This window comes from Stenella coeruleoalba (assembly GCF_951394435.1).
Source record: "Stenella coeruleoalba genome assembly, chromosome: 12".
Lineage (NCBI taxonomy): Eukaryota > Metazoa > Chordata > Mammalia > Artiodactyla > Delphinidae > Stenella > Stenella coeruleoalba.
In genome coordinates this window covers 74,635,334-74,663,250 of record NC_137158.1, presented here as the reverse complement: position 1 = coordinate 74,663,250, position 27,917 = coordinate 74,635,334, and the positions used below count along the sequence as shown (strand labels likewise).

The window sequence follows — 27,917 nt, the reverse complement described above, 5'->3', positions numbered from 1 at the left end:
TTTCAGTTTTGCTCAAAGGAAAGCTCTGAATCTATCAAGTAGCTCTTAAAGAAGTCTTTTGTGTGAGTTATATATATAGATGTTTTCATGAAGAGGAGTGAAAAGCCAGAAGGATATAGACAAATGAGGCCTAAGACCTTTCCTGCCAGTAACTACACTGGCAGCAGCCGACAAATGCTGCAAGAAATTCGGGAATCCCTTAGGAATTTATCCAAACCATCAGATGCTGCTAAGGCTGAGCATAACATGAGTAAAATGTCAGCTGAGGATCCGCGACAAGTCAGAAATCCACCCAAGTTTGGGATGCATCATAAAGCCTTGCTGGAAATTCGAAACTCTCTACAACCATTTGCAAATGAAACAAGTCGGAGTACTTCAGACGTTAATCCACAAATGCTTCAAGACTTGCAAGCTGCTGGATTTGATGAGGTAAGAATTTTTAAAAACAAAAGAAAGGGTTTTCCTTACCTTACACTACATAACACTTTTTAGGTGACCTCCTGCCCAGATGTTTCCTTTGAGAGAATTTAACTATGTATAGAAATTTGTATATTCTATCAACAAAGAATGTTGTTTACAATTTCATTAATTATTAAAACAAAATAATTATTATTTCTTTAGTTTTCTCTGTGGTTCTGAGATTAAAAGGTCAAGTCATGAAGTCAGAGTGGAAGTGCAGGTGAGGAAAGCCACAAGTGAGGGCAGGGCAAGGACATCTGTCTGTGTGCGGTAGTTTCCCTGGTGAGGGTGAGCCGAGTGGCTGTTTTAGAAATGAGGGCCCTAAGGGGATGAAGTTTAAGCTTATACTACAGAGAAGGAAGAGCGGCCAGAGACATCATTCAGCACTTAACGCTCACAGACCTCTCAGACTCAAAGCTTAACTTCAGAGAAACTAAAAATTTACTTGTTGATCAGTTTCCAAGAATTTCAAGTTTTTTTGGTGAAATTTCAGTTTATGTCAATTATGCTAAGTCTTTAATATTTACTTTTAAAACTCATTTTTAAAGTTTTCATAGTCTATTATTTAATCATACCCATTTTGTTTAGGTTACTAATAAAATTTATTTTCCATGATTACATAGTTTAGATGAATATTTTAGATAGCAGAAATCATTTTAGGTAAAAATTGGCCATGGAAATTGTAACTAAATGTGAATAATCAAGCATTGATTACATTTTCTTTCAAAATGATAGTAACTTTTTTCCTGATTATAAAAATAATATCTATTCCCTGTTAAAAATTAAACCATATAAGGAAGAAACTAAAAATTAGCTCCACTACACAAAAATAACTACCCTTAAAATTCTTTCACCTTGTTAATATTTTAGTGACCACGTTTTCAGATATCTCTGTATTTAATTTTAAAAATGAGAACGTAAGTATGCATTATAGTAAAGGATTTGAAAAGGGAGATTTACTACTAAACTAGGAAGAAAAAAAGATTATTCTTTCTGGCCCATTCTCTTCACTTGATTATTATTATTTCCTATTAATTTTATATTTAAGTGTTCTAAATATATTGGATTTGCACCAGAAAATATATGGGGGTGGGGGAGGAGAGGAGATCCTGGGATGTTTTCCTGGTTAGTAGTTGGAGGATTAAGGAAATGGCTTGAATGGAGAGTCTCTTAAAGTACTTTCTTCCTAATCCTTTAGCCAAAAGGCAAAGAATAAAGAGAAGGCTGAATCATTGGTCTTATTCTTTCCTCTTACATATTGCTAGGGAAAGGGAGTTTAGAAAATCACATGGCTGTAAAGGCCCTTAAGTGGTAATGTGTATGTCAGATAAATCACATCAGTAAATATGTATTTATGGAGCCCTTACTGTGTGTGAACCTGTCAATCAGGATAGGGAATCATACCAAAGATGGTCTGTACCTTTAAGGAACTTAAAAATTTTTTCTAATGTAGACAGTTTTAAGAAGTGTAAGGCATTGGTCAGTGCCCTGTTCTTTATTTGTTGGCAATAATAACAATAATTGCTTTGCATTACAAAGATATGTTAGCTTTACTGCAATCACACATTTCAAAATTGTTTACCTTTTGACATTAATAGCCCCTTAAGCAAGGTTGCTTTACTAAAAGCATTTAGACATTTATCCAAATAACGAAGGAATGGTATTATATATACTCACAGTGATATAAAGAATATGGCAATTTTACTTCTTCTACCTCCTGAATCACTCATTCTGGTAGCTTCCCATTATGTTGCAGAATTTGTTCAAGATCCTAACTTGATACTTCAAAATTCTTATCTAGTTTTCGCTTTTTTTTGCCGCACCACGCAGCTTATGGGATCTTAGTTCCCTGACCAGGGATTGAACCCGGGCCCTCGGCAGTGGAAGCACACAGTCCTAACCACTGGACCACCAGGGAATTCCTTTCACTTCATTATTTTTATCATTTCATAAACTCTAATCTGTTCTTTAAGTATGCCAAGTTCAAGGCAGTTGAAATTTTTTGAGAATGTTTCTGGTGCTCTATAAAATTAAAACCTTAAATATTTCAAGATTAATTTTCTCGTAGGAATAAATGTTAAAAATTAAGGATTGATGCATTCTTGGGGCACATAAAGCTATAATCACTGCAGTGTATTTTTGTTTCTAAGCCTGAAGAACAAAAACATAGTAATGGGGACATAATGTTTTCTTAGCACATAAGACTTCTATTCCAAAGTTACTGATTTAAGGGTGCTCTTTTTCACACTGGCACTAAGACCTCCACTTAAGGAACACTTGGTTGATATTGCTACCAGTGTAAAAAATATTTTAACATATAGCAATAAAATTAAAAAATCAAAGCCAGCATAATCACCACCAAAATCACAGGCTGAAATTCTAGTGCATTTAACGATATGGTTCCTACAATGTTGAAAAAGAATGGTGGGTGTCAGTTTTCTTACCAACTGAGATAGCGCTGCCATGTGATATTAGCATAAATACAGTTACAGTTAACTTGGTTTAACCACTTTTAAAGTTAAGCACTCCCTGGTGAATTTTAATTTGGATGATTTGTATTATATTAAATTTGCACATAAAGTGAGACTTACTAATCCTTTGTATCTCACTACAAATTTGCAAAGTCTGATTGGCATAAAATGTGACCACACTGTACCTTTTTATCAGTTAAGGATTGAGTTTGGTTGCTTTTAATAAAAATCCAAATAATAATGCTTTAAACAAAATAGTGACTCAGTTTATACAGCTAGTATCGGTTCAGTCTCTTAAAAATATCAAACTGCAACTCTTAACGAATCTCTTGAATTTTCCTTCTTGGTGGCAACATGCTGTAGCACAGGTGTCATCTATTGTCTAGGAAACAGGGTACAGGAGGGACCAGCACGTAAATCAGGGATAGCAATATTCTTCCAGAAATCCTTGGTTTTTGTCTCATTGGTCAGAATTTTCATGTGGCCACTGTAGCTATAAGGAAAACTTCTTTCAAAAAATCCTAGTAACTTTTTCTAAAAAATGGAGACTAGGTCTTGAGTAGGCAACAAGTCTCTGCCGCAGCCTTTTTTTGCTTGGCCTCAATCATCTCCAGTCATTTTGAGTAAGAGGATCATCTATCAATAGCCTGGTCACCCGTTAGTCTTATTAAGCCATTTCTCATTTAAAAATATTGTTTGAAATACTAAATCCTCTAGGACAAGTAAGTAGCTGCCTCCCCCTTGAAAAATGTGTATCAGTATACTTTTTGCATGTTAGTGTATAATTTATGTTTACATATAAAATAAGGGACACGGAACAGAGCAGGAGGACAACCCATATCTGAGCTCCAGGCGCCGTGCTTTTACATGTTTTCTTGTTTAATCCTCACGTCAACTCTGAGTGTACTACAGATGAAGAAACTGAGCTCTGAAATGTTCAATAAGTTACCAGGGTTCACACAGTTCTAAAGTGGGGCACATAAATCTCCAATCACTGGAGTGTATTTTTGCTTCTAAGCATGACAGACAAAGCATAGTAATGCAGGGCTACTGGAACTCAACCTCTTTGGTTCCATTTGATTCCAAACTCCCTGTTTTTTCTTTCATACCATGTAGCCTCCTAAAGTCTTCATCAAATCATATAAAGTCTTAGTGTTTTTCCTCTACCATTTGTCCTATATTTGTGTCCTCATAAATAAAATTCTGTGAAAATGTAAACTCTAAGAAGGTAGGAACCAGAACTACATAGCTCTTTTACTAGTAAACACAATGATAAAGATGCTTAATAAAATACTTTAACAGTACGAAAGAGTGGTTTCCAGTATGTTGATTGATACCTTTTTAACAATCTGATAGTCTGTTTGTTTATATAAGAATCAAATTAAGAATGAGAAATTCAGAAGCATGTTGTTACGATTGTATCTGGGAAAAAACCCTAGAAGAAAACAGTAATACATTACATAAAGGTGAAAATATTAAAGAAACATTTGAAGAGTTTGAGGGTTTGTTTTCTTTAGTAATTTGAGATTGTATGGATTTTTATAGTTTTACTGTGCTGTATAGTATATCCTTGTAGCTTATTTATTTTATACATAGTAGTTTGTACCTCTTAATCCCCTACCCTTATCTTGCCCCTCCCCGCAAAGTAGTTTTACAAACAGGACATTAAATTTTGGCTTGGGGCCTTGTTCTTCAAAATTATGAATTTCTCCAGTGGAAGTTATAGTGTTGTTTCCTTCTTATTAATTATAAGATTTAAATTTTATTTCTGTTTTTAAAACTTCATACCAGGATATGGTTATACAAGCTCTTCAGAAAACTAATAACAGAAGTATAGAAGCTGCAATTGAATTCATTAGTAAAATGAGTTACCAAGATCCTCGACGGGAACAGATGGCTGCAGCAGCTGCCAGACCTATTAATGCCAACTTAAAGCCAGGTGATTAATCAAATTTTTTTCCTAGTCTCTTATTTTATAATACTTAAAAATATTTAAGTATATAAAGTGTTTTGTCTTAGAAATTGTTAGAAGCATCACGGTAAGTGAAAGCCTCAAGCTAGAAAAATAACATTATAGTGTTACACCAAAATGAATTTGCAGATGGGGCCCTAAAGTTCCATAGGTAACTCTGGTTGCAGTCTAGCAGTCTAGGTTGAGAACTGCTTGATTGCTTATAATGCAACTGAAATATTTTCCTTTTTAACCATAAATATAATTCAGACTATTCCTTTTTTATGTATATAATCTTATTGTAAAACATGTTCATCATAGATATTTGGAAAGTAAGTAAGCGAAAAAAACGCTATTAATACCCACAAGATTTTGGTATGTTTTGTTTCTCAGTCAAAAACTGGAGTGGGTTTATATGTGTGTATTTTGATTCTTATTGTTTAAGCAAAAAATGGGGTCATACTAAAACCTACTTTATTCACTTAGTATACCATGTGTAACTTTCCTTGTTATTAAATGGCCTACAGAATACTTAGCTACAGTAAGGTAGACTTATCACATATGTTATTTAACCAGTCTCATTTTTTGACATTTGCCTTGTTTCCTTTTTTTTTTTTTTTTTTGCCATTATAGACAGCACTGCAGTAAATTCCCTTGTACCTAAATCTTTGTACATTCCTGATGATTTGGTAAAAGTAAATTTTCAAAGACTTGCAAAAAGTTTTTCTCATAGGCATACCTCATATTATTGTGCTTCACTTTATTGCACTTCGCAGACATTTCAGTTCTTACAAATTGAAGGTTTGTGGCAATCCTGCATCAAGCAAGTCTGTCGGTGCCATTTTTCTTTTTCTTTTTTTTGCGGTATGCGGGCTTCTCACTGCTGTGGCCTCTCCCATTGTGGAGCACAGGCTCCGGACGCGCAGGCTCAGCGGCCATGGCTCACGGTCCCAGCCGCTCTGCGGCATGTGGGATCTTCCCGGACCGGGGCACAAACCCGTGTCCCCTGCATCGGCAGGCGGACTCTCAACCACTGCGCCACCAGGGAAGCCCTGTCGGTGCCATTTTTCAAACAGCATTTGCTCACTTCATGTCTCTGTGTCATATTTTGATAAATATCAAAATATTTCAAACCTTCCACCAGTAAAGATTATGACTTGCTGAAGGCTCAGATGATGGTTAGCATTTTTTTAGCAATAAAGTATTTATTAATAAGATATGTACATTGTTTTTTAGATATAATGCTATTGCCCACTTATTAGACTGTAGTATATATATGTGCATATATACATATATTATATATATAAAGTGTAAACATAACTTTTATATGCACTGAGAAACCAAAAAGTTCACATGACTTACTTTATTGCAATATTCACCTAACTGCACCAAACCCGCAACCATCTCCGTCCGAGGTATGCCTGTATTGCTGACCAGAAAGGTGTTGCCAACTTGTTTTGTCCCAGTCAGTTTAATATGAGAATGCCTATATTTGTAAATCCTAGGTATTATCCTTTTTGTATATTTAATGATTGTGAAAATACTATCATTTTACATTCACATTTCTTTGATCACTGGTGAGCTTAAACATTTGTTTATTATTTTTAAATTGACATTTTAATTCTTTCCTAATCTTGTATTTGTCTTTTTTAATTGATTTATAAGAGGCCTAATTTTTTCATTCTTTCAGCAAATTTTTCTTGATCAACCACTATTTCAGGCCCTTTGCTTGGCATTGGATATAAAGTTCTTGCCCTTTCGTGGAGTTGAGATTCTAGTAAGGGAGCTCAAATACACAAATACATGTAGAATTACAACTATGTAAGTATGAATGAAGAGGGGACAGTTATGTGGTACTATGGACTTATATAATAGAGGGATTTTTGACCTGATCAAGGAGATGAGAGAAAACCTTCCTGTGAAACTGATACTAGAGCTGATATCTGAAGAAAGACAAGGGTTAATGGGGATGGGTTTCATGAGGAGGAGTGTTCCTATGCATGGCTTGTTTGGCAGGTTTTGATGTCACATTCGAAGAAATGAAAGTGGCTAGAACGCTGAAAACAAGAGTATAAGATATGAATGGAGAAGTGCATAGGGGCCTGACTATGCAGGACTGTCTATTGATTTTATCCTAAGAGCAGCAGGAAGTTATGGAAACATTTCAAGCAGGGTAATGACATGATTAACTTTGTGTTTCAGAAAGATAGCTGCAATGGATGAGAACGGATTAGAGAGAGCAAAGGAGGGTGTCTGGATAGACTTGATAAGAAATACAATTCACAGGAAATGAAGGTAATTTGGACTAGGGAGATGGTGGTGGAGAAAATTGAATGAAATAAAGAGATAGGAGGAGTAAAATTGACAAGGACATGGCGATAGATTGCATATGGTGGGTGATAATGGAGTGGGATGACTCTTAGGCTTTTGGTGTATAAAAATGGATGGTGATAACTCACATTATGAAAGGGAACGCTAAGGGAGGACAGGATTTGGTGGAGAAAGATCATAAGTCTGGTTTTAGACATAAGGTTTAGTTAGGTTCATTGAGTTATCCAAGCGAGGATGTCCCATTATTTTGCAGAACTTGTTCAGGATTCTAACTTGGTACTTCAAAATTCTTTCCCAGTTTTCGCTTCTTTTTTTTTTTGCCACGCCGCGCGGCTTGTGGGATCCTAGTTCCCTGACCAGGGATTGAACCCGGAACCAGGGTGATGGATGGTTCGTCCATGTGGATGTTGAAGTTATAGAATGTTGTCAGGGCTTAGGGTAGACTGCCAGAGTTATGGGTGAATGAGGGCAAGCAAGTAGGTGTTTATTGGGTGACCAGTAGAGGAATGAATGTGGCCTCCCACAGATAGCATGAGCTTCCAAAGAACTGGCTTTTTAAAAAGAGTTTGCAGAAATAACAATGATCTAGAAGCATAAATGGAGAGCAAAGAAGTGGAGTTCCACCTTTTAGCCCAGTTTATTTTTGAAGAAAACCTTGATTGCAAAGGACTGAAAGGAAAGTAATGTCAGCAGACGATAACCAGCTTTAAGGACGTGGGGGGAAAGCTTGGAGCAGAGGTTAGTGATCGAGGGGCATTTGCTAGTTATAGAACAGAGTGTGTCTAGAGGGCAACAGTGGGAGGGTTTAGGAAGTGGAAGAACACAGAGAACTTTATGGGAGGTGCAGAGCAGTAGGGATGGCAGTGTACTTGAGGGTTGCAGAGATTTCGTCTTACCTGGTAAAAGCTGGGAGAGTGACTTGGTGCATTTGGCCTCAGCTGACTATCCGAGGAAGGTGACACCGAGCCTGTGGTCAGAGGACTTGTCTAGCTTGCCCAGAGTGATGACTTTCCCTGAAGTCATAGACCCAAGATGCTGCCCAGCCTAGATGAAATAGAATGTTAAACTGTACATTCTGAATATTTACCAGGTTTTTTTCATGTGTTATTAAATGTATTTTCTCCCAGGATGATGTTGACCCTTCAGATTTGTGGGTGTTTCTTGTTTTGTTCTGAATGGTGCTAAGTGTTTTATGTATTTAAATCTATCAGTCTGTTACTGTATGTTCTCTACCTTTGTCATACTTGGGAAGACCTTCCCAGGAGGTACAAAGAGGTACCCCAATATTATCGAATGTTCACTGGTTTTCTCCTAGTACTTGTATGGTTTCATCTTTAACATTTAAATGTTTAATCCTTCTGGAATGTATTATTTATATGTATCATATCTTATACGAATGTATTATATATATTTTTTAAATGTATTATACTTTTCTTAGTGACCAGATTATTTTAAATACTTCGGGTTTTTTTGGTATGTTTTCTTGCCTGTTTAATTTATTTGGAAATTCCATTAAATAGAGACTTTGTAAATCTCTACCTTATTTAGTGTTCAGCTAATTATCCCCTACTGCCTTTTTTTGTTTTAAAAGCCATACTGAAATGTATTTAAAATTAGTGTTATATCTATGAAAATTACAAATGGACACATCCTTTGGCTCAATAATGCCATTTCTAATAATTTGTCTACTTAACATATATATGAAATGGTATCTGTACAAAATTCTTCATTGCTTTTTGTGGGGGAGGGGTAAAACAAAAGACTGGAAACAACCTTAACAGCCATCAGTAGGGAAACTGATTAAGTAAATTTGGGTACATCCATATAGTGAAAAACTGTAATAACATTTTTTAAAGGTAAAGAAACACTTTATGTACTACTACAGAATCTTCAGTTTTTTTAATGAAAAGACCCAGGCACAATAGTATATATAGGAGGTATACTTTTTTTTAATTTAAGTGTAGTTGATCTACAGTGTTAGTTTCTGATGTACAACAAAGTGATACAGTTATGCATATACATATTCTTTTCCATGGTTTATTACAGGATATTGAATATAAGTTCCCTGTGCTCTACAGTAGGACCTTGTTTTTTATCCATTCTGTATATAATAGTTTGCATCTGCTCATCCCAACCTCCCAATCCAACCCTTCCCCGCCTCCACCCACCCACCCACCCTTGGCAACCACAAATCTGTTCTTTATGTCTGAGTCTGTTTCTGTTTTTTAGGTAAGTTCATATGTGTCATATTTTAGGTTCCACATATAAGTGATATCATATGGTATTTATCTTTCTTTTTCTGACTTACTTCACTTAGTATGATAATCTCTGGTTGCATCCATGTAGCTACAAATGGCATTATTTCATTCTTCTTTATGGCTGAGTAATATTCCATTGTGTGTGTGTGTGTGTGTGTGTGTGTGTGTGTATTTTATATATTTTTATATATATATATATATAAAATATATATATACCACATCTTCTTTATCCATTCATCTATCAGTGGACATTTAGGTTGTTTCCATGTCTTGGCTATTGTAAATAGTGCTGCTATGAACATAGGGGTGCATGTATCTTTTCAAATTATAGTTTTGTCTAGATATATGCCCAGGAGTGGGATTGCTGGATCATATGGCAACTCTATTTTTAGTTTTTTTGATGAACCTCCATACTGTTCTCCACAGTGGCTGCACCAATTTACATTCCCACCAACAGCATAGGAGGGTTCCCTTTCCCTTTTCTAGTACTGTTTACTTGTGTATTCCTAAAATATCTTACTGATGACATTAGTTACCTTCAGTGACATTGGTTGCCCAAGGGACGGGGTGGGTGTCCTTTTGTACTGCTTGAATTTTGAGCTATGAGAATGTGTTACCCAGTCAAAAATAAATAAAATTTTAAAAGGTAAAATAAAAGCACATACTCAAATTTGATTTTTGTGATTCTTGAAAGAGAATTATCATTTAGTAGTGTTAGAATTCCAAGCTAAATTTTTCGAAAGTAAGAGGTTAAAAAAACATGTTTTTTTTTTGTTTGTTTTTGTTTTATTCCCATAGGGAGTGTGCAACAATCAGTTAACCGCAAACAAAGCTGGAAAGGTTCTAAAGAATCCTTAGTTCCTCAGAGACATGGCCCACCACTAGGAGAAAGTGTGGCCTATCGTTCTGAAAGTCCCAACTCACAGACAGATGTAGGAAGACCTTTGTCAGGATCTGGTATAACAGCATTTACTCAAGCTCACCCTAGCAACGGACAGAGAGTGAACCCCCCCCCACCTCCTCAAGTCAGGAGTGTCACTCCTCCACCACCTCCAAGAGGCCAGACTCCCCCGCCAAGAGGTACAACTCCACCTCCCCCATCATGGGAACCAAACACTCAAACAAAGCGCTATTCTGGGAACATGGAATATGTAATCTCCCGCATCTCTCCTGTTCCACCTGGAGCCTGGCAGGAGGGCTATCCTCCACCACCTCTTAACACGTCCCCAATGAATCCTCCTAATCAGGGACAGAGAGGCATTAATTCTGTTCCTGTTGGCAGGCAACCAATCATCATGCAGAGTGCTAACAAATTTAACTTTCCACCAGGGAGACCTGGAATTCAGAATGGTAGTGGCCAGACTGATTTTATGATACACCAAAATGTTGTCCCTGCTGGCGCTGTGAATCGGCAGCCACCGCCTCCATACCCTCTGACCCCAGCTAATGGACAAAGCCCTTCTGCTTTACAGACAGGAGGATCTGCTGCTCCTTCATCATACACAAATGGGAATATTCCTCAGTCTATGATGGTGCCAAACAGAAATAGTCATAACATGGAACTTTATAACATTAATGTACCTGGACTGCAAACAACTTGGCCTCAGTCATCTTCTGCTCCTGCCCAGTCATCCCCGAGCAGTGGACATGAAATCCCTACATGGCAACCTAACATACCAGTGAGGTCAAATTCTTTTAATAACCCATTAGGAAATAGAACAAGTCATTCTGCTAATTCTCAGCCTTCGGCTACAACAGTCACTGCTATTACACCAGCTCCCATTCAACAGCCTGTGAAAAGTATACGTGTATTGAAACCAGAGCTGCAGACTGCTTTAGCACCTACACACCCTTCTTGGATACCACAGCCAATTCAAACTGTTCAGCCTGGTCCTTTTTCTGAGGGTACCACTTCAAATATGACCGTTATGCCGCCTGTTGCTGAAGCTCCAAACTATCAAGGTCCACCACCACCTTACCCCAAACATCTGCTACACCAAAACCCATCTGTTCCTCCATATGAATCAGTCAATAAATCTAGCAAAGAGGAACAGCCGAGCTTGCCCAAGGAAGATGAGAGTGAGAAAAGTTATGAAAATGTTGATAATGGAGATAAAGAAAAGAAACAGATTACCACTTCACCTATCACCGTTAGGAAAAACAAGAAAGATGAAGAGCGAAGGGAATCTCGTATCCAAAGTTATTCTCCTCAGGCATTTAAATTCTTTATGGAGCAACATGTAGAAAATGTACTCAAATCTCATCAGCAGCGTCTACATCGTAAAAAACAATTAGAGAACGAAATGATGCGGGTAAAACCTCTTTTTAAAAATTTTTTATTTTTATTGGAGTATAGTTGATTTACAATGTTGTGTTAGTTTCAGGTGTACAGCAAAGTGATTCAGTTATACATATACATATATCCACTCTTTTTTAGATTCTTTTCCCATATAGGCCATTACAGAATATTGAGTAGAGTTTTGTGCTATACAGTAGGTCCTTATTAGTTATCTATTTAATATATAGTAGTGTGTATATGTCAATCCCAATCTCCTAATTTATCCCTCCCCCCTCCTTACCCCCCTGGTAACCATCAGTTTGTTTTCTACATCTGTGACTCTATTTCTGTTTTGTAAATAAGTCCATTTGTACCATTTTTTTTTAGATTCCACATATAAGCGATAACATATGATATTTGTCTTTCTCTCTATGACTTCACTCAGTGTGACAATCTCTAGGTCCATCCATGTTGCTGCAAATGGCATTATTTCATTCTTTTTTTACGGCTGAGTATAAAACCTTTTAAAATGTCCATTTTTATACTTGATTATGTATTTGCTTATTTATTTTAAAATACTGTGGTCCAGTATTTTTCTTTCTTTTTATCCTAAATATATTATCAATTATTTAAAAGTCAGTAAACATTAAGTATTTTTGATTATACCATTTTATTTTAGCATTTCATGATTTACTCAGAATTTTTTATAATAAAGTTGTAATAAATTAAGAAAAGTATAGTTTACAGTGTGTAGTTTAGGTATGCATAATCCCTTCAATGGAAATTGGAGCAAGGGTTTTTTTCTAGAGTTTACACATTATCTTACATTTTAAAATAAACTAGAAATATCTGGGTCCCATCTCTTGATAAACTTATGAAACATTTATTTTTATTTACAGTAGTTTTTGGGCTTGGGGGCTTATTCATCAGATTGGTCTTATTAGAAAGTGTCAGACACATCTCCTTTCAGTTATTTCCCCTTCTGATTTTATTTTTATAATGTACTAGAAAAATATGTTGAAATCATTAAATCAGACTACTAAAAAGGAGATCAGAATAATTAAACACTTTAGATTAATATCTGTTGTTGATTCCATGTAGATCTCTTCACTAGATATTACGGTGGTACTCTCATTATTATTTTTATCCTGTATTTACAGTTCAAAGGTTTGGCTCCTAATCTTACATCTAGTGCTCAAAAGCCAAGAGGCTTAAATTTATGTTAAACTTCCTTATGAAACTTGAGAGAGCCATTCTTTTAAAATGATTTTTCTAAATCTGATTTCACAGTATAGTTACTCCTGCTATAAATTGAATTTTGTGAGGTGAGAAATACCATGATAACCTGTATGACTTATCCATATTTAGCTCTTAGGATTTCTTACTAAAGTCTGTCTGTATGTATTTTCTTAGTTTATTTTTCCTTTTTCCTCTTCACTTTCACTAATAGCTGATTTAAACTTTTATGGTGTTGGAAGCTTTGCTGACTTCTGTAGCCTCCATTACTGTGTAGGCAAGTAAGATTTTTAGAGAAATAGTTCTGTACTAAGTCTGGCATGTCACCCTTAAAAGATTTTGCATGCAAACGCGCATCCTAACAGAAGCATGAGGTTGCTATATTTTAATTAGTCTTGCATTTCTAGAATTATACTCTACTTTTCAAATCAAATTCCTTTTCTATTTAAATTCTTTTTTATTTTTTTTTTGCGGTACGTGGGCCTCCCACCGCTGTGGCCTCTCCCGTTGCGGAGCACAGGGTCCGGACACGCCGGCCCAGCGGCCATAGCTCACGGGCCCAGCCACCCTGTGGCACGTGGGACCCTCCCAGACCAGGGCACGAACCCAGATCCCCTGCATTGGCAGGCGGACTCTCAACCACTGCGCCACCAGATAAGCCCTCTATTTAAATTCTTAAGTTAATTCTTCATTAACTAGTCAAAAATGAGCTATTCATTCCTTCTGAATCCAGGTATTCCATGTCTACTTAGACGTTGGTTTTTGTTTTATCTGTTTTTTTGGTATCTTCATAAGTCACACTGACTATTCTTTGAAACATTCCAAAATATCTAAAAGATACCTTGTAATCAAAAAAGTTGTCCCTTTTAAATAAGGTAGGACATACCCTTTGCATTTTGCATTAGTGGTGGCTGTGAGTCCTACCCTTACTCTAATGTCCTGAGAAAGATAAAAGGAAAGACTGACTGTTAATGAGTGGTTAGGTTAGGAAAGACATTCTTTTGTTCTCAATACATCAGTTTTTTAGAATAAATGAACCTGAAGTGGAAGAATTTCTTTTCATGAAGGATAAAATGAAAAGAAGACTATTAGAGGCATAGGCATTCCACAAAGAGATGCATATAATGAAAGCAATCTAATTACGTAGTTTGGGATGAATATGCATGGAGAGATAGATGAGGGTGCATGTTAACATGTTTGGCTATTGCACACTGGGAACGTGTTTTTTGAGTGCATTAGAGAAGAGTAGAAAGCTGAACATTGATATCATCTTCTCCTTGCTCTCTACAGCAGACTTTGCATATACACTCACCTTGTGTATCCTGTTAACTATTTCTTATGCTGCACTTTTGATAATTAATTTTCTCTGAAGTATATTCTAGATTTCTAACATGCTTTATTAAAAATTATTATGCATTTAACCTTTAAATATATGCCTGAATTTTTTCCAAGCGATTTCTTAATATTCAGTGTAGAAGATAATTCCTCATTTAATATTTAGTTTATTTGCCTAGGTTGGATTATCTCAAGATGCCCAAGATCAAATGAGAAAGATGCTTTGCCAAAAAGAGTCTAATTACATCCGTCTTAAGAGGGCTAAAATGGACAAGTCTATGTTTGTGAAGATAAAGACATTAGGAATAGGAGCATTTGGTGAAGTCTGTCTAGCAAGAAAAGTAGATACTAAGGCTTTATATGCAACAAAAACTCTTCGAAAGAAAGATGTTCTACTTCGAAATCAAGTTGCTCACGTTAAAGCTGAGAGAGATATCCTGGCCGAAGCTGACAACGAATGGGTAGTTCGTCTTTATTATTCATTCCAAGACAAGGACAATTTATACTTTGTAATGGACTATATTCCTGGGGGTGATATGATGAGCCTATTAATTAGAATGGGCATCTTTCCAGAAAATCTGGCACGATTCTACATAGCAGAACTTACCTGTGCAGTTGAAAGTGTTCATAAAATGGGTTTTATTCATAGAGATATTAAACCTGATAACATTTTGATTGATCGTGATGGTCATATTAAATTGACTGACTTCGGCCTCTGCACTGGCTTCAGATGGACGCATGATTCTAAGTACTATCAGAGTGGTGAGTAAAATCATAAAATTTGTTTGGACATTTGCATATGATTTATAATGCAATAAAATATAAGATGGTATTATCCCTGGATGGGAGCCAGAAGTCCTGGGTCAGGTCTTGACTCCACTGGATAAATGTGGGTGAATCCTTTAGACACTTAGATTTATAAAATGAAAGAGTGTGCTAGAATTAATTATTTCTAAATATCATTAACATTTTTGAGTTAATCTCTTTACATTTTATTAATTTGAAATATGTCAGACAAATAACAATTTGAAAATAATTTTTAAATGAAGCCCCATACCCACCATTCAGCTTAAGAACTAGATTATTAGTACTTTTGAAGACCCTAAACAATCACCTCCTTTTCTTTCTTCCATAGGAGTATTTCAGAACGCCATAATCAGTTCTTTACTTTTCTCTACACTCTTACCACATATGTATATATCCCTAAATAATTTATTATTTCATTTTGCCTTCTCTTGAACCTTTATTTAAATGTAATCATTCTATATGTAGTCTTCGGTGTTGACTTCCTTTATTTGTTTGAGGTTCATCTGTGTTCTTGCATATAACATTTATTTTCACGACTGTTTAGGCTTCTGTTGTATGACTGTTATACAGCTTGTTTAACCTTAAACACTTTATGTACATGATTCTGTTTAATCTTCACAACGTCATTGTGAGGCAGAGTGAAGAAACCGAGGCTAAGTTAGAATAAGAAACTTGCTCGTGGTCAGACAGAAGATAAGTGTAAGGGCTAGGCTTTGAACTGAGGTTTGTCTGCCTACAGGGCCCCTGTTATTTCTTCTATACCACACTGCCTCACCAAAATCCCTCCAAGCACTAATGGAAGTATAAGTCAACCTAACATTTGTTGGATACTCAATATGACTAGGTGCTTTACATATTTTCTGATTTAATGCTTACAGCAATCCTCTGAGGTAAGTATAAGTGGCCTCCAGTGCTTCTTGTGAACACAAGTAGATTGACATTAAATGGATAAAACTGAGATACTACTAGGAGTAGATCCTGAACCTACTTTAATATTCAGCTTAACATAATTTAATGTCTCCCCAGATTCACCTGAATTACTTGGGGTTCATCTTACAAATATGATTCTTAGGCTCTATTCCAGTCTTCTGATTGAAAATCTCCACTGAGGGTAGAAATTGTATTTTAATCAAACATCCTAGATGATTATTACAGTTAGGTTAATTTCAAATATTTTTTTTCCTAGATGGTTTCATCCAGTCATGGCTTTAATTACTAGCTCTACATCAATGACTTCCAAATCTCTCTTCAGAAACAGCCTCTCCCTTTCACAAGGATTCCTAATAGATCTTTCAAACTTAACATTGCCAATCAACAACTCTTACTTTCTCCCCCTCCATATTTGTTCCCCCTCCCTTTTAGTAAATTGTACTACCACCACCCGTCCTTGATTCTTTCTCCATACCCTCCACATCTGATCCCTCAGTAAGTCCTGCTTACTCCACCTCTAAATATATCTTCAATCTGTTCACTTTTCTCCATGTTCACTGTTACCATCACAGTCCAAACTTCACTGTAATAGCCTCTTACCTGATCTCTTTTTCACCCTTGTTCCCCCTATAATCTATTCTCTATACAGCAGTTAAAGTTTTCTTTTTTAAACATTTATCAGACCTTTTCATTCTCTTGCTTCACACTCTCCAGTATCTTCCTGCTGCACTTCGAGGAAAAAGCAGACCATTTCTTTCGCTCGCACACCCTTGTGCACTGGCTCCTGCTCTATTTCCTACCGTTCTCCCCTTACGAACCACACTGCTCTTCTCTCTGGTGCTGTTGGGATTGTGTGGGCGCCTTGCTCTGGTTTTCAGATGGTTGAGTTCCTCTTATTTTTTCCCAAGACACCCTAGAACATTTGCCATATCACCACCCCATGTTGATTCTCTGTATGCAATGCATCACTATGTTTCTTATATATGTATTTGTTTGTTGTATTTCTCCCCTACCGAGAAGCTGCCTGAGAGAATAGTGTCTTTATTATTATCGTTGTCATTTGCTGAATGAATGAAACACAAATCTAATTTGTTTGAAACTTTGTCCAGAGTAGTATTGCAGAGCAGTCTGAGTACCAAATTCTCAATCCTACCTACTCAAATGATTTTTACCGTCATCACTTAATATTGAGTAAATTACTGCATCTTAGGCTTATTTTTCTTAGTGTAAAACTTATCCTATTGATATTTCAAGAGTGCAGGCTCTAATTATTAATAAACACCATCAGTGATTTGCCATACGTTGTGTCTCACTTTGTCAACAAGGGGAAGCGTTGTTAACTCTGAACTATGACGTCAAAAGGTTAAACAGACTAGGTTTACTCTTGTTGCTTTTATTTATTTTTTTACTATACAGGTGACCATCCACGGCAAGATAGTATGGATTTCAGTAATGAATGGGGTGACCCCTCTAACTGTCGATGTGGAGATAGACTGAAGCCACTAGAGCGGAGAGCTGCACGCCAGCACCAGCGATGTCTTGCACATTCTTTGGTTGGGACTCCCAATTATATTGCGCCTGAAGTGTTGTTACGAACAGGTAAAACGTTTGTTTCATAAATAATCTCAGTATGCCTTTAGACCAGCTGAAACTTACATTAGAATATGGCTCATTTCAGGCTTATAATAAAAGTATTAATTTTACAGTATAAATTGTTGATTTAATATTAATTTTGATTGTATTAATTCTGAGCACTTTTTAAAAAGTGCTTATGAATAACCATAACTTTGGTATCTTATTTTAGGCTATACACAGTTATGTGACTGGTGGAGTGTTGGTGTCATTCTTTTTGAAATGTTGGTGGGACAACCTCCTTTCTTGGCACAAACACCATTTGAAACACAAGTGAAGGTAAGGTGTAGAATCTATACCAAAAGAATTGTTATGAAGTCCCAATACCATACACCTTTATCAGTCCTTTACTTTGAGCATCTTAATCTAGAATTAAAGAAAGAACTTGTAAGGATACAGGAACCCACTAAAATTCCATGAGTGAACGCTTATCTCCATCATATCACTGTTCCTCATTCATACACTACATTCATATTTCATTCTCATAGAAGTTTTTAGTACCTTTTGAAGATGTATTCCAGTTTACTCTTACTACTGGCTGCTGGCTTTGTTTCCTTTCATGCACATTCTAGCCTCAAACTACTAACAAATGTCTGTATCTCCCTGGCACTTAAATGAAAAGTTGCTCACAATTTTGACCATAAATTGTCCCATTAAAAAACCCTTTAGTGGCCTTGTCTGTGGGTTAAAGTCCAAATTTGTCCTCAGTTCCTTTGTTCGTACCATTCCCTCTGTCTGGAATGTCCTTCTTTCTCTCCCATGTTTCACAACCTTCCCCCTTTCTGGTTCACTCCTGGTCATTTTAATCATTCTCTGAGAATGTCTTAAGATATCATATTTTCTATGATGCTCTCCTCAAGTTACAACTTCTGACATTGCATTTAATACATTATATTTAAAACTTCTTTTAGAATTTCTTTTATTACAGGTCTACTGGTAATGCATTCTTTCAGGTTTGTGTCAGGTTTGTTTGAAAGTGTCTTTATTTCCCCTTCATTTTAATATATATGTATATATGTAAGTATATGCATATGTATAAATACATGTATATTTGTGTGGGTGCTGTGCGTGTAAAAAATTGAATGCTTTCTCCCTAATTTCAAGAACAAGGCAAGGATGTCTATTCTAATGAGTCTTACTCAACAAAGTTCTGGGAGTCTTAGCCAGTGTAATACAGCAACAAAAAAAATAAAAGGCATAAAGATTAGAAAAAAATAAAAACTTGCTTTATTCACAGATGACATAATTTTCTATACTGAAAATCCCAGGGAATCTGTGCAAAACTCCAAAAAACTAATAAGTGAGTTTAGCCAGGTTGTAGAATATAAGGGTACTACGTAAAAATCAATTGTATTTCTATAGTCAAGTAATGAACAAATGGAAAATGAAATTTTAAAACAATACCATTTACAGTAGCTTCCCCAAAATGAAATACTTAGGTATAATATTGGGTCATATTATACCTATAATTCTATTAGGTATAAATCTAATAGAACATGAACAAGATCTGAATGCTAAAAGTTACAGACTCTGATGGAAAAAAACAAGATCTTAATAAATGGAGAATCATACTGTGTTGATGGATTGGAAGACTCAACATAGTAAAGCTATCAGTTCCCCCAAAACTAATCTACAGATTTCACTCAAATCCAATAAAAATTCCCAGCAGGAATTTTTGTAGGTATAGGTGCGCCAATTCTAAAATTGATATGGGTAGACAAAGAAACTGATAACAAAACAGGGTTTTTTTTTAAATTTATTTTTTATTTATTTATTTTTGGCCGTGTTGGGTCTTTGTTGCAGTGCGTGGGCTTCTCATTGTGGTGGCTTCTCTTGTTGCGGAGCACAGGCTCTAGGCGCGTGGGCTTCAGTAGTTGTGGCTCGTGGGTTCTAGAGCGCAGGCTCAGTAGTTGTGGCGCACAGGGCTTAGTTGCTCCACGGCATTTGGGATCTTCCCGTGTCCCCTGCGTTGGCAGGCGGATTCTTAACTACTGCGCCACCAGGGAAGTCCCACAAAAACAGTTTTTTAAAAGAAGGACAAAGTTTGAGGAATCAACTACTTGATTTTAAGTCTTACTATGAAGTTACAGTAGTCCAGACAGTGTGATATTGGCAAGAGGATACACACACAGATAATGGAACAGGATAGTGAATAGGGAAATAGGACCACACAAATATGGCCATTTGTTCTTTGACAAAGGTACAAATGGAGAAAGGATAGTATTTCAACAAATGGTGATGGAAAGATTGGTCAGCCATATACAAAAAATACTGACTCAACATAAACCTCACACCTTACACAAAGATTACCTCAAAATGAGTCATAGATCTAGATAAAATATAAAGGCTATACTTCTTTTTTTTGCGGTACGCGGGCCTCTCACTGTTGTGCCCTCTCCCGTTGCGGAGCACAGGCTCCGGACGCGCAGGCTCAGCGGCCATGGCTCACGGGCCCAGCCGCTCCGCAGCATGTGGGATCTTCCCAGACCGGGGCACGAACCCGTGTCCCCTGCATTGGCAGGTGGACTCTCAACCACTGCGCCACCAGGGAAGCCCCATAAAGGCTATACTTTTAAAAGAAAATGTAGGAGAAAATCTCTATGGCCTAGGCTTAGGTGAAGAGTTCTTAGAAATGACATCAGAATCATGGTTCATTAAAGAAAAGGTTGAGAATTTGGACTTCATCAAAAATTAAAAACTTTCAGTCTGCCAAAGACATGGTCAAACAATGAAAAGACAAGCTACAGTTTGGGAGAAAATACTTGCAGGTCACATACCCAACAGCAGGCTTATCTCTAGACTATTTAAGAATCAAAAGTTAAAGAAAAACAGCCTAATCCAGTGACTTGATAGAGGTTTCCTTAAATGCCTGTATCAGAAAAGGAAAGCATGTCTCTCTCTTTAAGTATTCCTGAGAGGGTCAAAAGAAAGGCAGGCCTCTGGACTGGTCCCTCAGGGAATCACCAAGACCAACCAAAATGCACAGCCTCAAATTTTTGGAAGGCAGGGTCCTTACTGCCTACCTTGGCACCATACCAGGAAAATGGGCTGCCCTCTCCATAACCACGGTGGGGCTGAGCAATGGTGAATGGTAGTTGGTTCATGCAGACTGCTATCTTACCAAGTTTTAGCAGCTTTTCCCTTCATGAAGCACTCCCCTCGTTGCTCTTAGGGTCAAGTCAGATTCCACAGTACCAAAATGGTTGATTATGATAAGAGTTGAATTTTTTTTTCTCAGTTTAATGATTGTTTTTGTGGAGGGACTGACCACTGAGGCTTCCTATTTGCCATTTTCCATGAGATCTCACTCTACTGTGTTTTTTTTTTTTTCTACTGTGTTTTTGACTATTATCTCTTTATATAGTTCTGTTAGAGGTTGCTCTAGTGATTACAAGATACATACTAAATTTTCACTGTCTACTTAGAATCAGTATCTTGCCACTAAAAGTTCAGTGTAGAACCTTACTACCATATAGGTCCCTTCATTCTCTACCCTTTGTGTCTTAGGGTTTTTTTGTTTGTTTTTTATTTATTTATTTTTGGCTGCACTGGGACCCCGCTGTCGCGCGCGGGCTTTCTCCAGTTGCAGAGAGCAGGGGCCACTCTTTGTTGCGGTGTGTGGGCTTCTCACTGCAGTGGCCTCTCCTGTTGCGGAGCATGGGCTCCAGGCACGCGGGCTTCAGTAGTCGTGGCTCACGGGCTCCAGAGCACAGGCCCAGTAGCCGTGGCGCATGGGCCTAGCTGCTCCACGGCATATGGGATCCTCCCAGACCAGGGCTCGAACCCAAGTCCCCTGCATTGACAGGTGGACTCCCAACCACTGCGCCACCAGGGAAGCCCCGTGTCTTAGTTTTTTATACATCACGTCTACATACATTTAAAACCTCATCCAGGAGTTCCCTGGTGGTCCAGTGGTTAAGACGTCACCTTCCAAAGCATGGGCAGCTGAGATCCCACATGCCTCCTGGCCAAAAAAAAAAAACCAGAACATGAAACAGAAGCAATATTGTAACAAATTCAATAAAGACTTTAAAAATGGTCCACATCAAAAAAAAAAAAGCCTCATCCAACAATGTTACAGTTTTTGTTTTCAACCATCAACTTATTTTAAAGAACTCAAGATGAGAATAGTCATTTGTATTTACGCAGATAGTTAGCATTTTCCTTGCTTTCCTGCATTCCTGATGTTTTATGATTCTTTATCAATCCCTTCTGTCTGAAGAACTTCCTTTAGCAAATATTTTAGAGCAGGTTTGCTTATAGCAGATCATTTTAGTTTTCCTTCATCTAAGAATGTCTTTATTTCACCTTCCTTAGGATATTATCACTTGGTAATAGAAGTCTGGGTTTCAGTTCTTGCAGCACTTTAAAACGTATCCACTTCTGTCCTCCATAGTTTTCTGATGAGAAATCTACAGTAATTCAAATCATTGTTCCCTCAAGTAATGCATCATTTTTCACTGGATACTTATAAGAAATTTTCTTTAGCTCTCAGTGTTGTAATTAAGATTTGTCTGGGCATGGATTTCTTAGGGCTTGTCCTGTTTGGTGTCTCTTGACACCAAACAGCATCTTTAATTTACACGTTTGTCTTTTATCAGATTTGGAGAATTTTCAGCCATCATTTCTTCAAATATTTTTTCTGTACCACATATTTTTTCCTTTTGGAACTCTGACGCCAACATTAGACCTTTTGGTATAGTCCCGCAGGTTACTGAGGTTCTCATATTTTCAAACTTTTTTCTCTCTGTTGTTCAGATTGTATCATTTCTATCGAGTTTTCTTTAAGTTCACTGATTCTTTCCTCTGACATCTCCATTCTGCTGTTGAGCCCATCCATTGAGTTTTTGTTTTTTGTTTTTTTTAAGTTTTTAAAGTCATGTTTATTCACATTGAATTTACATTCAGTAAAACTCACTCTGAAATTTGACAAATGCAATCACCACCATAATCAAAGTGTAGAACAGTTCTTCAACACCCGCCCCCCACCCCCCCCACCACCCCCGTCCCCGAAACCCTATGCACAAACTCCTCCCTGATCCTTAGGAATCCACTGATCCATTTTCTGTCAAAGGGGTCAAATTTAATCATCAAAATGATCTATTATAGAAAAAAATGTAAGCACAAAAAACCAAGTTTTTAAAAGGATACTTTGAAATATACAATGTTTAGAATAGTCAAAAGAATGGGATTTAGAACTAACCTTTGTAAATTAAAGCAGCTGACAAAGTTGTCTTAAGATAGTTGTATTGCTAGGATAGCTAGTCTAGTTACTATTTTGGGCTTCAGGCTGGGGCTGGTTGGCAGAAAAATGATTTTAAATAGTTTAAATGGAATTGAATTCTACAGAAATTCTCTATGGGGCAGATACATGTTCTTGCAGATATTTGGCACCTTTTCAGAAGTTCTCCCCTGCTACCACCATGAAAGGGACAGTAAGCAAAAACCTCTACTCTGTATATATCAATCATAACATGTTCAAATACATGTTATCTCCTCATAAAGCTTTCAAGCACTAGCCCTGTTTATCAGCATCTTGAACTGGACTGAGCCGAGTTACGCGCCAAGGCCTAAAGGGTCCGTTGAGTTTTTACTTTGGTTATTGAAGAGGGGGTTTAATTTTCTTCCCTACACAGCACTGATAAGCTCATATATGAATAAGGAAGAATGAAGTTCATTTATTTAATAAATATTTATGGAGACCTACCCCTTCTCTCCCTCCCTTCCTTTCTCCCTCCCTCATTCCAGTTTATTCAAAACAATAAGTGTTTATTGAATATCTATTAATTATGTGCCAGGCAATTTGCCAAACACTGGGAAATGCAAAGACAAAACATGGTCTATAGCCTTATGAAATTTTATACTGTAGTAGGACACAGACATAAATAGATACCACAAAGTATTAGAGATATTATGCTACAAGGAAATATATAGAACTGGGGAGGCACAGTAGAAAGTCATTTCTACCGTAGGTTGAAGGTCTTAACAGGGGAACTAAAACTAACAGTGAGTCATGTAATATGAGTGTAAGTTGTCTAGAGAGGAGGGAATGGAAAGAAAAGTTATTTCCCACCGATTCATTATTAAAGGTGAGGAAAGTGAGGGAATTCCCTGGCGGTCCAGTGGTTAGGACTCACACTTCCACTGCCAAGGGCCTGGGTTCGATCCCTGATGGGGGAATCTAAGATCCCACGAACTGTGCGGCATGGCCAAAAAAATGAAGTAAAATAAAAAGGTAAGGAAGGTGAACTACAATGCAATTTATTTTAAGAAAACACTGATAGTCCAGTAAGATTTTTTCATTTGAAACTTGAAGGAAATTTTTGTTTTTCTTATTTCTTTCCTTCTAATTTTTAAAAATCTTCTTTAAAGGTTATCAACTGGCAAACATCTCTTCATATCCCACCGCAAGCTAAACTGAGTCCTGAAGCCTCTGATCTTATTATTAAACTCTGCAGAGGACCAGAAGATCGCTTAGGCAAGAATGGTGCTGATGAAATAAAAGCTCATCCGTTTTTTAAAACAATTGATTTTTCCAGTGACCTGAGACAGCAGTCTGCTTCATACATTCCTAAAATCACACACCCAACAGATACATCAAATTTTGATCCTGTTGATCCTGATAAGTTACGGAGTGATGATAATGAAGAAGAAAATGTAAATGACACTCTGAACGGATGGTATAAAAATGGAAAGCACCCTGAACATGCTTTCTATGAATTTACCTTTCGGAGGTTTTTTGATGACAATGGCTACCCATATAATTATCCAAAGCCTATTGAATATGAATATATTAATTCACAAGGCTCAGAGCAACAGTCAGATGAAGATGATCAGCACACAGGCTCAGAGATCAAAAGTCGTGACCTAGTGTATGTTTAACACACTAGGAAATAATTGTAATGAGGCTTTGCAATAAGGCCTGAAACGCAGGGGTTTTTGAAGCTCTGAGAGTAAAATTATGCAAATGTAACAGAGCTATGTATGTGTGCTCTGTGTACAATTTTTTATGTTCCTAAATTATGGGAAATCCTTTTGAAATGTTAATTTATTCCAGCCTTTTTAATCAGTAATTTAGAAAAAAATTGTTATAAAGTAAATTATGAGCTGAATATTATAGTCAGTTCTTGGTACTTAAAGTACTTAAAATAAAAAATAGTGCTTTGTTTAAAAGGAGAAGCCTGATATCTATTTGTACATATGCTAAATAATTTTTAAAAAAACAAGAATTTTTGAAAATTTTTTGAAAGACAGTTTTAGTTTTATCTTGCTTTAACCAAATATGAAATATACCCCACATTTACAGAGGTGTTTTTTTTTTCTTCCCCCATAATTTGTTTTTGGAAAAAAATAAGCTATAGAAATGAAGCCATCATGGTGGTGAGTGTTCCTAGGCTAATGATAATCTGTATAATTCACATTTTGTAACTAAGAAATACAAGGTTGAAACAGTATGCTCATCCAGATGAAAACTAGTGCAGTTTATCTTTTTATCCCATCTGCGGAATACTTAATTTTCTAACATATCTCAGCAAATTACTGGCTTTGAAAGAAGCAAAGCACTACCATTTTTCTTTTCATATTGGTATTTTTAATGCTGCTTTCAGTTTTTAAAGGGAACAAAGCTGCCATAAATTAAAATTTTCAATACTAAAAGCTAATAAGATCTTTCATATTTTTACTTTGAAATTAAAAAAAAGTTCCACATCCTAAGCAGAGAGATCATTTTCAGCTTCATATGAAACTTTAATTAAAAATTATTTGTGAGTACTTACTAGAAAAGTACTTTTTCTATATAGTGACAGTTTTGATTATGTCATCAGTAATGTTATATAGTTTTCCTCTTTCAGAACAGAGATGCATACACAGATTGTTACTGGCAAAAGAAAATGTGGCTATTTGGCAATATTTTACCTGTAGGCAGAGATTAATTGGTGAAAAAAACATTATTTAATTCCTAATTAAGGTGGCCATTAGTAATTAGGAAAAAATACATAGTGTTCTTAAGAAAATTCAAAACCTCCTAACTTATTAAGGTTAAACAGTATGTTTTTCAGCATTACTGTTATATATAATACTTAGGTATAAGGACAACTTGTGGTTTCATACCAAAATACATTTAGCTTAACTTTTAGGAAGGGGGAAAGGGCTCTGTTCTCACATTAGTAAAATTTGTATTTTATTTCCTGAAGCTCCACTGATAGGGAATTGTTTCATCAAAACAATATTTGTGGAGAAGAAGCATAATTTTAGTGATTTTTCAAACTTACAGCTTTCTTCAAATAAAAGCTAATGGAATCATGTATGCAAGTAAAATTAAAGGCAAAGCTGTTCTGGTTGAATTGGGGAGAGCAAAAAAGATTTATTAGCTCACACTTCCCTCCTTTCTATAGGTGGCCTTTCTATAGTTGGTCTTCTCAGCTTGTAAACCAGTGCATTAGCCACTATGTAATGGTAGGTCTTTGGGAGTCATTGGCCCTTCCAAGAATCTGATGAAAGCTGTGGCTTCTCTTCCCAGAAAAATGCACATCAACACATACGCACAAAATGTTGCATGCAGTTTAGCGATTTTGGATGTGTTGAAACCTGTCACAAACTCTTCGTTAGGGACCTCTGTCCTGCAAGAACACTGATATATTAAACTAGGAACTTTGCTGTAAGTTTACTAATTAGTACTCAGATTAGCACATCTTGTATAAACACTGATAATTTATGGTGTGAAAGGTCTGTACCATGTGATAAGATATCCTTAGGACTGCCTCTCTTGCTGGTACAGCACCAAGACATTTTAAACACACTCTTTTGAGGGCACTGAAATACATGTTTGGCTTGTTACAAGCTTAATAAATATTTCTGAAGGACTTCTACTCAGAGGATTGTAGGAAAATGCACTATATAAGATGGCAGTCTTCACTTCATGGAACGTTTGATTAGTCCTGTAAAATTCTATGCAAAACAAATTAGTTCAAGAACTTTCTAGCTCAGTACTCAAATTTTTAAGTTATCCCCCTTGTTCTTCAGGCTTTCTCAGTCAGATTTATTGCAATTTCCATTTAGTTGTTTTATTTCTGGACTATGGTGCAATACAGAATAAAACCAACTTTGTTACATTTACATTGTAGGAAAACTAAGGTGCTGTCTTCTCCCCCTCCCTCCCCCCAAAATCTGTGTTGCCCTTATTCCTCAAATGTAACAGACACTACAAATTTTGTATTCTTTTAAATTTCCTCTGACAGTATAAGCTTTTTGTGTTTATCTGAAGCAGTGTACAAGCCTTTCGTATCTGCATTTTTAGCAGTTTGGATATACTTATTAGCTGTCTTATTCCCAAACTATATCCAGATCTTCCAGTATAGAATCTGGTGCTTCCTGACCAAAAAGATGAGAACGATGTCAAAAATCTATATGCTCTCAATTGAAATGGAGTGAAAACATTGATCATGTTTTCTTTTTAAAATAATTTTCCCACTCATTAAAAAAAAAACTTGCTGTCTTTCTTATACTCACCCCTTTTATGCATATCAGTGGTATTTATGAAATGTGTTCTATAATTATGTAATTGTAGATACAGTTATGTATTGTCCAGTGACGTCCTAAGGCAGGCCCTGTTGCTGTATCTTTTCTACCTTATTTGTAATAGAAACTATAGAATGTATGACTGAGAAGTCACTTTGAGATTGACTTTTTTAAAAAGTTATTACCTTCTGCTGTTGCAAAGTGCAAAACTGTGAGTGGAAATGTTTTCTTCTGACTTAATAATATGTTGAAATTAGAGAATACAGTGGGAGGATTTTTAGATATTGCTGCTGCTGTTACCTAAGGTACTTTAGAAATTTTTCTTTAATAAACAAAAATCCCTTTGGTATTTAAAGTGAAACATTTAGCCTGTTTGTTTTAATCTAAAACAAAAAGTAATTTGGATCAACATAATGGTGTATTTGTAAAGCGCCTTAATAGATCCCTTTGTGAAGGCACTATACCACAGTTTACTTTTATATTGTATTATGTATATAAGTATTTTGTATTAAAATTGAATCAATACAACACTACAGTTTTATAAGATAATGCTTTGTTAGGAAAAGGAGTTACAGCATTGCAATATAACTAAATTGTTTTGCATACTTCTGAATGTAGTAGATACGAATAATCAGCCTGTGTTCTTAATGAATCTATTTGTATTTCCCCAATCATTTTCTCTAGTGTAACATTTGCTGGGATCATAATAAAAA

General features: G+C 36.3%; 1 protein-coding gene across 1 annotated transcript; it reads left to right on the top strand.

Annotated features, from left to right (window-relative positions):
- The first annotated feature begins 79 nt into the window (after nt 1-79).
- On the top strand, nt 80-27,917 carry LATS1 (large tumor suppressor kinase 1). The gene is made up of 7 exons (XM_079939687.1): nt 80-429; nt 4,722-4,869; nt 10,269-11,782; nt 14,499-15,081; nt 17,473-17,655; nt 17,861-17,967; nt 24,061-27,917. The coding sequence occupies exons 1-7, from the start codon at nt 88-90 to the stop codon at nt 24,568-24,570; spliced, it is 3,387 nt and encodes a 1,128-aa protein (XP_079795813.1). The 5' UTR covers nt 80-87; the 3' UTR covers nt 24,571-27,917.